The sequence below is a fragment of the Pelodiscus sinensis genome, chromosome 1, assembly GCF_052426305.1.
Source record: "Pelodiscus sinensis isolate ZL-2025 chromosome 1, ASM5242630v1, whole genome shotgun sequence".
Lineage (NCBI taxonomy): Eukaryota > Metazoa > Chordata > Testudines > Trionychidae > Pelodiscus > Pelodiscus sinensis.
The window spans coordinates 82,352,214-82,368,193 of NC_143052.1; the positions used below are offsets into that span (position 1 = coordinate 82,352,214).

At 41.9% G+C, this 15,980-nt stretch overlaps 1 protein-coding gene across 2 annotated transcripts in view; it reads left to right on the forward strand.

Moving 5' to 3' along the window:
- The window catches only part of PLXNC1 (plexin C1), an 85,891-nt gene that overhangs the window by 66,626 nt on the left and 3,285 nt on the right, over window positions 1-15,980 (forward strand). For both annotated transcript variants that reach the window (XM_075933330.2, XM_075933333.2), the window contains exons 22-30: window positions 5,853-6,030; window positions 6,979-7,082; window positions 9,974-10,028; window positions 11,021-11,052; window positions 11,143-11,241; window positions 13,214-13,377; window positions 13,856-14,003; window positions 14,242-14,379; window positions 14,463-14,537. In XM_075933330.2, coding sequence (XP_075789445.2) covers window positions 5,853-6,030; window positions 6,979-7,082; window positions 9,974-10,028; window positions 11,021-11,052; window positions 11,143-11,241; window positions 13,214-13,377; window positions 13,856-14,003; window positions 14,242-14,379; window positions 14,463-14,537 — 993 coding nt within the window. The remainder of the gene's footprint in view (window positions 1-5,852; window positions 6,031-6,978; window positions 7,083-9,973; window positions 10,029-11,020; window positions 11,053-11,142; window positions 11,242-13,213; window positions 13,378-13,855; window positions 14,004-14,241; window positions 14,380-14,462; window positions 14,538-15,980) is intronic.

The following is a 15,980-nucleotide window of genomic DNA, read 5'->3' on the forward strand; positions in this document are numbered from 1 at the left end:
AGACCAGCATTTGATGGGTGTAGAAGAGAGGAAGGACATTCTCTGTGAAGGTTGTGACAGATACGGCAATTTCCTGCAATATCTTTGGGCGATCTTACTTTATTACATTTATGTACCATTGTGTGCTAGGGATTGTATGTAATTCCGCAGGGGAGGCTTACTACAGCAGCTCACCTCCAGAGCTGGCTCATATGTACCCAGTCAAACTGGATTCTTCAGAGGCCAACAGGCAAAGAAGTGACTTTTGAATAAAAAGCCCAAGTTTAAACTGAAACAAAAAGCAGGACTGTGTAGCACTTTAAAGACTAACAAGATGGTTTATTAAGTGATGAGCTTTCATGGGCCAGACCCACTTCCTCAGATCAAATTGAGGAAGTGGGTCTGGCCCATGAAAGCTCATCACCTAATAAACCATCTTGTTAGTCTTTAAAGTGCTGCATAGGTCCTGTCTTTTGTTTCAACAAGACCAGACTAACACGGCTACATCTCTATTACTGTTCTACAAGTTTAAACTGATTCTTTCTTATCCAGCAATGATATGGATAGGAACATCTGTCTGAGGTAGGACATCAATCCCTATGGAGAGGTCGGAAGACTTGACCGATTAGAGCTTTGTATGACTGACGGGTCACTGCTAGTTAGCTTATACTATTCTTATAGGAACTTACATTGTTTTTATGTGTTTTTTTCTGTAATGCTTTTACCTTAAGAATAAATTGCTTGCTTATAAAGATCTGGATGATAGCATCAAACTTCTGGCAATTGTGCTGTTCCTAGCCTCTTGAAGAGAAAGCAGAGCACAGATGGTAGCATGTTTAAACAGTCTGGTATGCTGGGAGTCTCTCAGCATAGGCAGGGAACTCAGAAGCCTGGGGGAAAAACCCCATCAGGAGTGGGAGAGAGACAGGAGTCTAGAGTGGGTGTCCTTAAAGGAGCAAAGAGGGACAGCACAAATGTTGTTGCCCTGAACTGTAATAAGGGAATATCAGCTTTCAGACCTATTCTCTTTTCGCTGTGGCTTTGTCTACACTGCAAGTTTTTGTGGCAGAAAATATGTGAATGAGGGATTCATTAGCATGAGTCACGACATCATTAGCATATTTTCTGCGGATTCTTTTTGTGCAAGAGGATTTTGCACAAAAGGAAGCAGTGTAGCCACTTCCGTTTTTCCCAAAAAAGAAACCCTTCCACACAAGATTCTTACGTCTCTCAGGGATATGTCATGTTATGGCCTGAACTGGGATGCAGTGGATTCATGTGGGCCTGTGCCAATCCCTCCTACCACCTCACCGCAGAGGGTGGCAGCCTCCCCACCTTTAGGCCAAGAATCTGCATTGGTTGCCTGCCCAAGCAAGGACACCAGACAGTTTTGCTGACCCTCTGTCCTACCAGAGAGCTGATCCTGCTAGACTGCTGCATCATTCTACCTGATTGTAGGCCAGAGACATTAACTGTTTACTGCACTGTCCCTGATTGAGCCTCCAGGCATATAGATTGTCTGCTGCTCAGCCTGACTGTAGGCCAGAACTGTCAGCTAATTCCCCCCTGAACTGACTTGCCCCACAAGCATTGGAGAGAGGGGAAGTGGTCTCCCTCCCTGATGGGTGGGGAAAAAACTGTGACCACATTACAGGGGAGAATGCCTTCCTTTGTTGAATGTGATGTCGCGTGGTCAGGTAGCAAGGCCTAGGAGTCAGAGATTAGGGAGCTGCCATTGTCCTCCGGGCAGCGAGGCCAAAGAACCTATGAGGGGTAGAAGGACCCAGGCCTACCTTATTCCATTGGGTTCTGATTAGGGATGTTAAATATTGGTTAATTGAATTCTTATCAGTTAGTTGACTACTCTATAGTCCCTGGGGGCAGGGCCAGCAGCAGTGTGGAGTGCTAGGCTGGAGCTAGTCCATGAGGGGAGCCAGTTTAAAAACTAGCTCCTCTTGCAGACTGGCTGCTTGCCGCCCTATGCTGCTGCCTCTGATAAAGAGGCAGCAGTGTGGGTGGCAGCAGCCCCTGTCTTGGCGGGGGTGGGCAGGGGCAGATCTGAGCTCCTGGACCTGGTTTGAACTGGAACTGAGCCAGGTAGGGTTGCCAGATGGTTTAACCAAAAATACCAAATACTCCCCTCCCCCCCCAAAAAAAACACTGGGGAAAAAATTCAGTTGAGGGAAAAAAAGGGGGGGAGACCAAAGTTGTTGCGGGGGGGGGGGGGGAGGATCCCTGAGAGTTATTAAGCAAAAAAAAATAATAATAATAAAAAAGCATGGCCCCTTTAAGAAAAGCCTTTGAGGCTTTTTGCCGGTGGCCATCTTGTTTTCCTGATCCGAGCCAGGTAAGAGGGAGGTCTGGGGGAGGAGGGACTGGGTTCGTGGGTTCGGTTGCTGAGTGTGTGTAGGGTTGCCAGGTGTCTGGTATTTTTGCCTCCTGGCAAGGAAAAAAATCAGAAAATACCGGATATTTTAGGTGTCTGGTATTTTCTGATTTTTTTTACCGGACAGGAGGCAAAAATACCGGACTATCTGGGTCAGTACCGGACACCTGGCAACCCTAGAGCCAGGCTGCCTGCCTGCCCAACTCCTAATACACTTTAAATGCAGAGCCACAGCAAAGATAGGTCCTGGACCCACCATGAGCCAAAACTGAGCCAGGCTGCTGGCCAGCCTGCTAAAAGCTTTACTAATTGATGGGGAGAGAAATGTGTTTAGTCTGTAGCATTAACCTATAAGGACAGAGGAAACATAACTTTTCTTGTTACTCCAAAAACAAGAGCGTGTCAGATTGAAACAAGGAAGTTTGTATTATTTTGTGGGGACAATGCTATTATAGGAAAATCAGCTAAACCATAAAACACATTTGCAAGAAGGTGAAGAGGAATCGGCTTTCATTTACGACTCAGTAAGCACCCTTGAATGTGTTTAGTTTAAAATCCAGCTACTAGCAGAGGAATGAACTAGAGTGCCATGGGGATGTGTCAGTGGAGGCACGAGCTATGTTTTTTTTTTCTTTCTGGGGTGTTTGTCCCAGGTGGCTAGTGCTCATGCAATAGGTGGGAATAAGGGGGATAGCCCAAATCCTGCCACATGAGCTTTAGCTCACCTTCTTCCCCAGTCCCTTAGGTGGAGGCAGCAGGGCTTTGTCAGCGCCAGGGCAATAGTGCAGAATGAAGGATACCCATGGGGCACTAAGTCTGCTGAGAAAAGTGATATTCATGAATATCTTTTTCACATTGCCAGCCTTCTGTACCACTGCTGATGCAGCACTGCCTTCAGAGCTGGGTGGCAGTATATGTACTTGGGCCAGAGGGCCATGAACAACAACAGATACAAAGAATGGGGGGAGGGGGTGCTGATCAAGTAAGTTTGAGAGCCACTGATCCCATGGGAGTCTTCCCATAGACTTCAGTGACCTTAGATCAGGCCGTAGATAAAATATTAAGTAATTTTTGCCCAAATGATTCTATTGTTTAATGTTATGATCCAAAGCCTGTTGAAGTTGATGGTGAGACTTCCATCGAGATCATAAAACTTTGGATCAGGCCCTAAGTGTAAGTCATGTATATTTTCTTTTTGTGGTTATTCTGCATCAAAGTCACTGCAAAGCATCTCAGCCAATACTCATTTCTTTCTTTAGGTGCAATGTCCTCCCTCACCATGACCGTATCTCCTCCTGTTCCACTCAGTTGGTTCTTTCAGTTTGTCCTTAATTACTCTGGTAATTAAGCATCTCTATGTCCTGATTAAATCATTCTCAGTTACTTCAATTACATCATATTGTATTGTTCATTAAATCCTGACATCTGCAGTTTTGTAATCTTGTTTTTTATACTCCATCTGTTTTTGTAGAAAGAGGGAAGTTAAGAACCAAAAGAGACATTAATTTCCTTTTCTTTCCTTAGCACAATGTAGTAGTTTCCACTCATGGCTGATTTAAAAAACAAAAAAACCCACACTCGACATCTATTATAATTATATCTCTAAATCTGGAAGAGAAAACAGGCGCACACAATGGCTTGAGGCTAACTTGTCTCCTGCTCTCATGAGAGTAGAAAGGAAAAAAATGACATTTTTAGTTGCTTCCTCTTTTAACAATCTTTCCTCTAGTGAGTCACACCCACGATCCTCATGTTTCAGTGAGAGGTTTATTAGAACATGTGTTCAGCTGCTTAAATGTAGAGCGTTATTACATTAGTTTTTCCTCTGTGGCTTGCATTCAGTGACAGACTTTTAAAACATTTGTTTCTGTCACACATGGAACAGATGCTAACATGGTATAAGCAAATTAGGGATGATAGATAGAGTGTAATTGAATAGTTGTGTAACCACATCAAATTTTAGCAGGTACACAACTATTTGATAGTCCCTAGTGGCAGGGCCAGCAGCCAGTGCGCTCCCAACCCCGCTCCTGGGGAGCCCCCTGCCACTCAACACTGCTGCCTCTCTATCAGAGGCAGCAGCACGGGGTGGCAGGCAGGAGCTGGTCTGCGAGGGGAGGCAGTTTTTAAAGTGGCTATCCATGCAGACCAGCTCCCGCCTGCTGACCCATGCTGCTGCCCCTGATACAGAGGCAGCAGCACTGGATGGCAGCAGACCCTGTCCACAGGAGGTCCGAGCTCCCCACAGACAGAGGCTACTCTGGCATGGAGCAGCCCATGTCTGTGGGGAGCTCGGACCCCCTGCGGACATGGGCTGCTGCTGTGGAGCAGCCTCTATCTGCAGGGAGCCCAGGCCCACCATGGACCAGAGGCTGCTTTGTGACAGCCTCCTTTCCCCCCACCATGCTGCTGCCCCCACCCCTGCCGCCTCTGTTTTAAGCTAGCTCCCCATATGTATCAGCTTCTGCCTGCCCCTCACCCTTCACTCTGCTGCCTCTATCAGACCAGCTCCTGCCTCCCCCTGCTGCTTCTGATATAGAGGCAGCGGGGGGATGGAGGGGAGGGAAATATGTGTAGTTGAGAGGATTAACCAATAAACCTAGGCTTATCTGTTAATCATCTAGTCGTATACACACAAGCATCTTACAATATTAGCAAAGCTTTGTTATCACTGCCTCAAACTTAAACCTAGTCATGCATCCACACTCATCTCCCTCTCCCTTCTGTTCTCCTCCTGTGGCTAGCAGAACATTTCAGGTATGGTCCATGGATGTGGCCTACTAGTGGGCTGACCCCATTCTGAGTATAGTCTGGCAAACAAGCTGGCTCCCAGACACACATGATTATGAACTGTGTAGACCTCCTCATTCAAATCAGATTCCAAACAATATGTGAATAGATGGCTTTGTACTTAACTTGCACCACTCACTTGCCACCACACCCTCTTGCCAGTGGGTGTGGCAAGTGAGTGGTGAAGAAATACTTGGATTCTGATGGATGCAAATTTCCATAGGTGCTTGTGATATGTTCTTCTCATCAATAACAATAGATGCTGATCAGTGATGTGTATTTTAACATCCCTTCCAATTTAAGAGACAAAAATGCTTATTATGGCCGCTTGCTTCTCAAGCTTTTATTCTTGTGCAACTTTATTTTCTAGGAATCCCATATATACCAAACAAATGCATATTTTAGGGTGTATACTTTCTTCTGGTCTTCAGTGGTAACTCAATGCATACATTGGCACACATGTAGAAGAAAAAATGCATATTTGAAAACATACACATGCATGTCAGTGATCCTTCAAACACTGTGAATTAATTAGATCTCACTGATTCATTATTTAATTCCACCAAACAAACATTATGATTGGAAAAATAGTTTAAATAAGTGATAGCTTGTCATATGTCTAACCTGATCTGCATGTTTGCAACTGTGAAGCCCATCTCATTCTCTGTAGATTTGAACAACATTTGTATTATTGCAGGCACTGAATGTCGTCTTTGAAAAAATCCCAGAAAATGAGAGTTCAGATACGTGTCTTAATATCCAAGTTAATGTTCTGGATTGTGATACCATAGGGCAGGCCAAAGACAAGATCTTTCAAGCATTTCTAAATAAGAATGGCTCTCTTTATGGTCTTCAGCTCAGTGAAACTGGTCTTGGTAAGAGAGTGTTATATTTCCATTATCCTCTTCTGTTTGCTGCTGTCTCTGTGAAGATTCCTACGTCCTGTCACTGGCTTTGGCTGCTATTAGTTGATTTGGCTTTGTCATAATTAATTCTGGTTAATTCATACAGCTAGTAAGGCTATAACTCTGTGCTTGCCCCCAGGATTTTATATTTATGAGTTCCTGTGTTAAAACCACAACTGCCTTTACTTGCACAAAGTTATTAACAAACATTAGCTAACACATGTTAGCTGTGTCCATACCCCCCCCCCCCCCCCGGTATGGACACAGCAACAGTGACAGAACACATTTGTACAACAGAATAGCACTAAGTCATGTGCATAGGGTATCACAATAGCAAAAATATTCTCAACTGCAGCCAAAACTAGGCTCTTTCTTTCCCCATGGCACTGCTGTTTTCTTTTACTATCCTACGCAGGCAGCCACTAAGAAAACTCAAATAACTATAAGAGACTGCCAAAGGGGACGAGGAGTGAGATCATTTCAAAGGCAGATGGAAAACAGCATGCCTCACGATCATAGAATCTTGATCTGAAATGGCTATATAAACTGTATGGCTAAAAGAAACAGGTTCATCCAGCGATCCAGTTTTAGAAACAATTCCATAAGATACATCTGAAACATTCATTTGGGCTTGATGGCTGAGAGCTCTTGTCTGGATTGTGGCTTGAGTAAGATAAGGTGAGCCACTTCCAGTAACCTCATCAGCCAGAGACCCATAAGTGTACAAAGGGTTTCTACTGGCAGGGCATACAAGTCATGCTCATGGAAATTAGTACATGGACTGTGGTTAGTAGAACTCAGATTGGAACCATTTGTCAAAAATAATAAAATAACTGTGCCATCTTTTGCTTTACAAATATTCATTTCATTGGACCAGGTTTAGCGTGTAACTTCTATTTCAATATCATTGTTTTACAGAACTTCAGACTGGTGCGCAGCATAGAGAACTGTTAGATATAGATGGTTCCACTGTGATTCTGGAAGATGGGATAACAAAGCTAAACACCATAGGTCACTATGAGGTAGGAACCAGACTAGTGCATCAAATTAGGAGCCTATTTCTCCCAATATTCACCAAGGTGGGGAAAACTCTGTAGAGTGACCACATGTGGATACCTAGACAAATTTTTATCACAATCAATAGTTATGAAATGTTCTTAGTGTTGAGTCACATGCTATTTCATGTTACTTGTGGAGAGGTGGTTTTATTAAGGAATAATACCCATTAGGTAGCTCACATATGCTATATTTGGCAGTGCAGTCCAGTGAATAATAGTCATTAAAATGTCTGAGGTTCAGTGTCCAGAATCAGAAACATGCAAAATACCAGTCACTTCCGAATACTTAGGTTCTCAATTTTTGTTTTACCCAACTCTTTTTCTTTTAAATTTTAAACCCAGCACCTTAACATTGCATTAATATAGAGCTTCCACATTTCATTTCTTAGGGCTTTATTGTTTTTTTTTCTTACTGGAAAAAAAAAGAGAAGAAGAAGTAGCTCCTCACCTTTAGGAAGTGTTGTATGCTCCTTTAATGGAACTATTCACAAATGGCACATCAGGGCATGCATATTCAGGGGAGGCACTGATGTGTTTTTTTACAAGATCTCTGACACTTTCTCCTAAAAGCAGCCTCTTGACAAAGAGGCAAGACAAGAGATTACTTGCTTGCTCCCCAGGCAAGTACAGAGCTGGTAAACAGCTTACACACCTGTTCTCCAGTTGCAGATTTTACATGACCCAGACTTCAGAGCCACCAGTGAATTCTAGGGGCACAAAACTGAAGCAATTTGAATCAGATGTGAGATCCAGTGATCCCTCATTCAAACAACAGTTTTCTGTGGATAAGAGGACAAGAAGCCTAGAGGGCTGAATGAGAGGCACACTGAAAGGCAGACTGCTTCCTCTTTAGCTGTTCTGAAAGGCACATGCCCCATGTTACAGATACATGAAACTGTGCATCTTATAAATTAATAATATGCCTGTGGAAATGATGAGATCATGAACAAGCAACTGAAGCATCAGGACAAAAAAGAAGGGCCTCACTGTTTATATATTGTGGAGGAAGAAATGGCGGATTTGGTCAAAATAACAACAGAAAAGAGAAACTTTTTTCCCATTAAGGGCTGACTTTTGTCACAGATACATGATTCATTGTAGGGGGCAGCCCTGCACTCCTGGCATCACTTTCTATAGGGAACCATAATTCCCTCCCTGTACCTCTTACCCTTTGCTGCCCTACGCGCCAGTGGGTGTGAAGGATGATGACGACAACCCTGGGCAGTAGCTGGTGTATATTAGAGTTAATCTGCCCTCTGGGCTTATGAGTGTGAGGGCCTAGCACCAAGGCTTTGCTTATTCCATGTGCCTCCACTCCAAGAAGGGAGTAAACTAACCAGTTCTGTGGTGCACGTCACTCACACAGAGGGTTAAGGGGGATTCTCTCTCTCTCATATGGGTACCTGGTGCAAATCACAATTTAGTCCTAACAAATTTGCCCAGTTTTAGAGTGGTCTTAACATACTATATGCTGAAACATCCCTACAGCTCTGGATGAACTGCAAAACACTGCATTATCATAGGAAACCTATTCTTTATCAATATACTTATAAAATACTCTGTGTCTGCCTCCCAGGAACAAGTGTAAGGGCAAGATTTCTTTGGCACAAGACATTTTTTTAATTGGTTAACCACTTAAACATATTGTTTAACCAGTTAAAGGTGGGATTGGTGGGGGGGCTGGAGTGGATGCTGGAGTAGCCCCTACTTGCGGAGGGTCCCCCATAGACAGAGGCTGTTCTGGATACTGAAGCAGCCCAGGACTGCGTTAGGTCCCCCGGAAGGGCTGGAGCAGCCCCCTGCCCGTGGCTAACCTTACTTGTTAACTGGTTAAACGTTCACATTCCTAGAGGGCACAGCTTTCTACAAAGTATCTTCATGCTCATGCTGCTTCCCAGCAGTGGGCTGCCTGCCAAGGCTATAAAAGGCATTTAAATTATTTTGGCAGAGCTCCTTCATGGGGTTGGACAGCTGTTTTTGTAATTATAGAGCAGAGTGTGCAGGCACTTGGCAAAGCAAAGAATTCAACAACTGACTACACTTAGCACTACACAGGATTGGCTTTGGATCCATTCTTTGACAGTAACAGTATGACTCACCAGTTTCTTTTTAAGAGGAGATTTACTGCCTTCACATTGGAATTTATTCATAGAGGGAGGATGAGGATTTTCCTAGAAGTCTCCAGGCAGCTGAAGTGAAGAAAGCTACAATACACAAGTTTGATCTTCATCCCTTTGGAAATTGAAGACTGGAAGTTAACTATTAGGAACTTGAGGCCTCATCATCTGCAAAATGCAGATCTCAGCCTCCTTTGCGAAGAGTAAACAAAGGCATCCTTTGCCTTCACTGCATCATCCCCACATGGGAAGGGGTTTGGTGGGAAGCCAGGCTAAGGGGTTGCAAATCTTTATTGTATCAACCCTGTAGGGAATCCACAGATGTAGGAATGTGAAGGGAGAGCAGAAAACAGGGAAAGATTAATGAAACCTAAGGAGATAGATGCAGAGCATAGATAAACCAGCTAAATCTGGCAAGGAGGAAAGCCTTAGCAGTTGATTTTCAGAGGTGATGAATTTCTGTTACTCCAGTTAAAGCCCAGCATCTCTGAAAATAAGGCTTTAAGGCCCAGATCTTCAAAGTTGATGCAATCAATGAGACTTGGGAGCCAAAATACCTTTGAGGATCTGGGCCTAAATGTGTAGTGAGCTATGTGTGCTATGCTGAGAATGGATAATGCCAGTACAACTCACATTTTGTATGATTTGAGGTGTATCGTAGGGATGAGGAAGTGAAACCTAGGGCTTCGTTAATTATGGACATATATTTCAGTAAGAGGTATTTGTTTGTGCTTTCAGATTTCAGATGGAGCAACTATAAAAGTCTTTAAAAAGGAAACTAATTTCACATCAGGTAACAAAGGAACTGAATTATTTATTTATTTTGTATATTAAGACTGTAATAAAGTTGTAGAAAGTTGTGTTTATAGTAGTTTATATCTCAGAGGTACAATACTAAAAACTTGACATTGAACTGTAACTGAGAACAGGGACATCCATTTTAATCTTGCTCTGAGCCTGACAGGCAACACCTCCACAGGGCATTGGGAAGAAGAGATCAAAAGACACAGAGATTGAGTGGCTAGATGGCAAGGCAAAGAAGTATAAACATCACAACTGTTGTCTAATGAAAATGTAAATGGTGCACAGGAAACTTATGAACAATTGTATGAACTAGAACAGTAAGCAGTTAAAGACAGAACTTCAAGGCAGCTCCATTAAGCACTTAGTAAACCTAGAATTTTTGACTCAGCTATTTCAATAACACACCAGTAAGTACAAGATACATGGTAGATGTCAAGCAACACTGAGTGTGGTCTAGGATTGCTGCATGCTGAAGTTGCTCTCTCCCATGCCATTCACTGTTGGTCTCTTTTCTGTAAACCATGCTTCCCCTACACAGGCTGTCCCAGGCAGAAGCTGACTTCCATCTCCCTTTCAGGATTTGTCAGCATTACAAAATTGTACCACTATTAACATTTTGGAGTTACAATTCCATCATGCCCCCCACCTTGCACCAAGAGAGAAGTAATTTCCTACTGTCCTACACCAGCAACAAATTATGATAGCCCAGGGCTGGCTCAGTTTGCTGGCCACAGAAGGAAGGGGCAATTGGAAACATGGCTCTGTTCATTTCCCTAACCCCTCCCTGCCCACTTATGTAGAGGGAGTAAGTGAAATGCAGGACCTGTGAACTCTCACCTACAGTCTGATAGCCTGCCTAAAATGTATAGTGAAGGTCTTACTTCCTGGCATGGGTGCATAGCCCAAAATAAAGATATAGCCATTGTGGCGTGCATTTAACTGACAGCCATTCATGCTTTTTATTCTTTTCCCATTGCTTAGATGCAGAATATGCTAATGACCACTGCCATTTGGTGAGTTAAATTAACCAGCCACGTAATGGTTCATATATCTAATGCCTGCATGATTATATCAGGATAATATCTGTCTTTCCCTTCCTGTAGATTTTACCTGATTCTGAGGAGCCACAGGGAGCAATGCACAAAGGAAAACAGAAATTTGAAATGAAAGAAATGTATTTGACAAAGCTGCTATCTACCAAGGTAATAATTCAGGATTCATTTTGGGGTAGGCTGGGTTGCATGCTTGACATGACAAAAAATGGAATGGAAATTATTATGCAAACCGGATGTACGTGTATGACAATGTTAAACAGTAAAATCACTACTAGCTGCAGATTTTTATCACTCTCACAACTAACTATATTTTACAGATTGGCAAAGTGGAGCCCTAAGATAGCAATCTAGTAAAGCATTCGACCATCTCAGCATAATTATGAGACCAATTATTCTCCTGGCCTTTTGAGGATTACGATTGTAGTTACTGGAGGAAATGGGGTTCCTACTTGTTATATTAGGCAAAGGAGAGGTCAGTGTTTATAAAAATTTTGGTGAAACCCGACCCTGTTGAAGCTAGTGTGAGTTTTACTGTTGTCTTCCATAGAGCCGGGATTTCACTTTCTGGATGCATAGACTATGGCCTAAGTGTTCTAAAATTATTTGAGACTTTGGGTATCCTGCTTGAGATACCTTGAAAGCGTCTGCTTTATAGAAAGCGCTGTGCACCCATTATTATTTTTAAAAATATAAGTTACTGTTGAAAAAGTAGATCATAATGTTTAGAGTGCAGGGATCTAATTCGTACAGTCCATAATTTTAGAAACATTCCCCACCATCATTATCAAAAATCCCCACAACCTTACTATATGAGAGTGAGTTATCTGAAATAAATGCAACATAATATAAATTAAAAGCTCTTAGCAACAGCATTCTTATCAGGTCTCTTACTGGATTAAATTCTGTGTTTAGGCGTTCAAACATGGCCTTAAATCGAGCAGTCTGTAATGATTAGGGTTATGAAAACACCCAGAATATGTCAGGGTACTTTCAAAAGAGAATGAAGACCAAGATCCAAAAAAATCAATCCTGGTCCTGCAATTCTTGATGCCTAGTATTGTTGGCAAACTGACCTAGAATCTAGCTGCTGTGGAAAAGATCAGTTTTTAGAGGCTGAGAAACCACAAAACAGAAATAGTCTTAAAGTTCTTTAAAGGAAATTAATCATCTGCTACCTTATAATAATATACTGCATCCAGTGTGAGCAGGAGACTAAAACAATGCTTTGAAACTATTACACTAACATGCTGTATGTATGTACCATGGACTAAATGAAATGTTGTTATGTTGGGCCACATTGTATGAACTCTCGTCCCAGCTCCTAGCAGTTGGAGGTTCAGAGATTGAGTCCTTGACCATCCTGATGAATGATAAACCTGTTCTTTATGTAGTTGTCAAATTCATCTTTTAAACCCAGTTATACTTTTAGCTTTCATAATGTTATGTTTTTTGCTGTTCCCGCTGCCTTAATAATGTCTGAATAGTGTCCATACATTTTTATTAACTGCCTGGCCCTGCTGTTGTTGAGTCTTAAGATGCAAAACAAACAAACAACACCTCTTCTCTCAGTTGTGAACCAGGGCAGTAGAACAACAGCTTGGTTTACACTCTCATGTGACATCATTAGTCAGGTCCTCTAGAAATCTTGATAAGACCTTTCCCTCCCAAAAAATAATAAAGTGAGCGCCTGAGGTATTTCTGATCTCAAGTATCTTTTTGGAAAAGGTAAAAAAATTCTGTTACAATTGTGTGGTGTTACCTGATGTATTTGAAAGAAGCAGGAAAGAGCTCAAGACAGTCCCTCCTCTAACATAGAGTTCATCTTTACATTTGCCACAATTCTCCCTGTTGATGAAACATAGCATCACTGGGGAGCCATTAGCATTGCTGATGGTGATAATTCTCCAGGTTTTCTTCGCTGTTTCTGTTTCTCTCCATGCCTGTTAAGTCAATTTTACCTATACTATAGAGTGTATGAGTGCATGCATACACATGCATCAACCCCTCACCTTAATTTCTATGTATGTTTCACTTGGATTGTGTTTCAGCTCCCTTTTCCATCTGGAGAAAGGTTGTCCTTTTAACTTGTATTAACAGGACTCATTTTCTTGCTTTTCAGGTTGCAATCCATTTAGTTGTTGAAAACCTCTTTAAAAGCATTTGGAGTTTACCCAACAATAAAGCTCCAATTGCCATCAAATACTTTTTTGACTTTTTGGATGCTCAGGCTGAAAGTAAAAAAATTACAGATCCTGATGTGGTCCATATATGGAAAACCAACAGGTTTGTGTGTGTGTGTGTTCTTACTGTACATAAATGGAATTGGAACAGGTTGCTTACACTTTATTATATAATCTGTCTTGGAGTTAATGCTGTAACTTTAGTGATGAAGCAAACAATCTAGCCCTCTTGCTGTTTGTGAAAAAAATGTATCACGTAGTTAAAATTGAGTATTGCTCACTGGTTTTTGTGGTTTGACTGCATGGATCCAAGTTATCTATCTGCCTGGAGCTCTAATATATCAGTTAGATTCTGATATGCAGCATCATAGCTTCTAGAAATTTGATTTAAAACACCGATGTCCTTATCCAAAGGAAGTCTTTACAAATCCAGAGAGGCTTTGACTGGTGTGGTAGCTTTGTGGCATTCACTAATGCTTGTTACTGCATGAATGAGTAGCTGAGAATTGTGCCTGTCAGTATGGTGCTAGTCATCTGATATACACTGCTGAATTTAAAGTGTTTGTCCTTTCTTTGATTAGTCTTCCTCTTCGCTTCTGGGTGAACATATTAAAGAACCCTCAGTTTGTCTTTGATATTAAAAAGACACCACATATAGATGGCTGTTTGTCAGTAATTGCACAAGCTTTCATGGATGCCTTTTCTCTAACAGAACAACAGTTGGGAAAGGTAATGCCTTGCCTTCATATTATTTTGCTGTTTTCTGACCAAAAATGTTATTTTAAACTGTGTAATGCTTTTTTAATGAAATCCTGGCTCAAGTGAAAAAGTCAGTGGTGAAACTCCTCTATTTCACCCTTTGTTACTCTATCTCATAGGAAAATAACAAATTGAACAATCTAGGTAGATGTTGCTTTGAAAGAATTTTCTACGAATTTACAAGTTTTCATAATGTTTTCTTTTTAAGGAAGCACCAACAAATAAACTTCTCTATGCTAAGGATATTCCACTGTACAAGGAGGAGGTAAAAGCTTACTATAAAGCCATCAGGGATTTGCCTCTATTGCCCTCAGAAGCAGAAGAATTTTTAACTCAGGAATCTAAGGTATCATTAAAAAAGCAGATATTTCACTGACTTTGTTACTTTTTAAAAAACAAAACTGTTTCATCAGCTCTTTTCTTCTTTAGAAACATGAAAATGAATTTAATGAAGATGTGGCCTTGACTGAAATCTACAAATACATAGCAAAATATTTTGATGAAGTAAGACTATATATTATTCCTATTTATGCAGTTAATGGAGAGTTACAGCTTTGACTTTTCAAGCTAAGCAGTGTCTAGTCTGGAAACCCTCCAAGAAAATGTCAGAGAGAGGCTACTGGTAACTGGAGAATGGGGGATCTAGGCTTGTAATGCTATGTGATCGAGCACATCAAACCCCAGACAGTTCCAGACTCTACAGGGAAATGTAACCCACAACCCTCTGTGCACTGAGAATCAGATATTGTTTGACTCTGTGAAGAACCAATATCTGGCATGGGGGTAAATGTCCTGTATTTATACCATCTTTGGACTAAGCTGTTGGAACATATCTTATTCCCTGCCACCACTTTCCAAAGTGACTTTAAGTTCCCCCAGCAGTTGCAGAAGGACACTGTGTTTTATGTTTCCTGTCCCAAAAGGTTTGGAAATATTGCTGAGTGATTCTTAAATAGAAGTCACAGTGCACAGAGGGTTGTGATAGAAATGTAGCTGTGTTAGTCTGGGGTAGTTGAAGCAAAATGCAGGACAATGTAGCACTTTAAAGACTAACAAGATGGTTTATTAGATGATGAGCTTTCGTGGGCCAGACCCACTTCCTCAGATCAAATAGTGGAAGAAAGTAGTCACAACCATATATACCAAAGGATACAATTAAAAAAAATGAACAAATATGAAAAGGACAAATCATATTGCAGAACAGGAGGAGGATGCAGGGGGGGGGGGAAGGAAGGAAGGTAAGTGTCTGTGAATTGATGATATTAGTGGTAGGGAGAGTGGGATGTTTGTGAGTTAATGGTATTAGAGGTGATAATTGGGGAAACTATCTTGGTAATGGGTGAGATAGTTCAAATGTTTGTTAAGTCCTTGTTGGAAAGTGTCAAATTTTAACATGAATGACAGTTCAGAGGATTCCCTTTCAAGTGCAGATGTAAAAGGTCTTTGTAGCAGAATGCAGGTGGTTAAGTCATTGAGAGAGTGTCCTTTCTGGTTGTGGTTTGCATTTCCCTGGAGAGTCTGGAACTGTCTGGGGTTTGGTGTGCTAGATCAAGTAAAATTAGAAGCCTAGACCCCTCCTCCCCCCGTTATTTAGTCTCCTAACTCCTGTTGTTTTCAATAGAAGGTAAGAGCCTATCTGCTATTGTGGAGCTGAGCCAGAATTCATTGTCATTGGTATGGTTATCATTTTATTCAATCCAGGAGCTAAATTTCACACCAAAGCAGAGTCAATTCCTGCTCAGTATGTTCCAGCACGGAGGACTATTCTCCATGTCAGAAAATTCCCTGCACCCTGCTTTGATTTTGGGCTCCCCCACTCTGGGTGAATGAAGTAAAGGTGCTGATCTGAGCCTGGCCCTGGAGAGATGTGGGAGACATTTGGAGGGGGGAGGAGGGGCAGAGAAGTGAGACTATAGTATAGAGTTGTGTGGGGCATTTCTAGCAGAT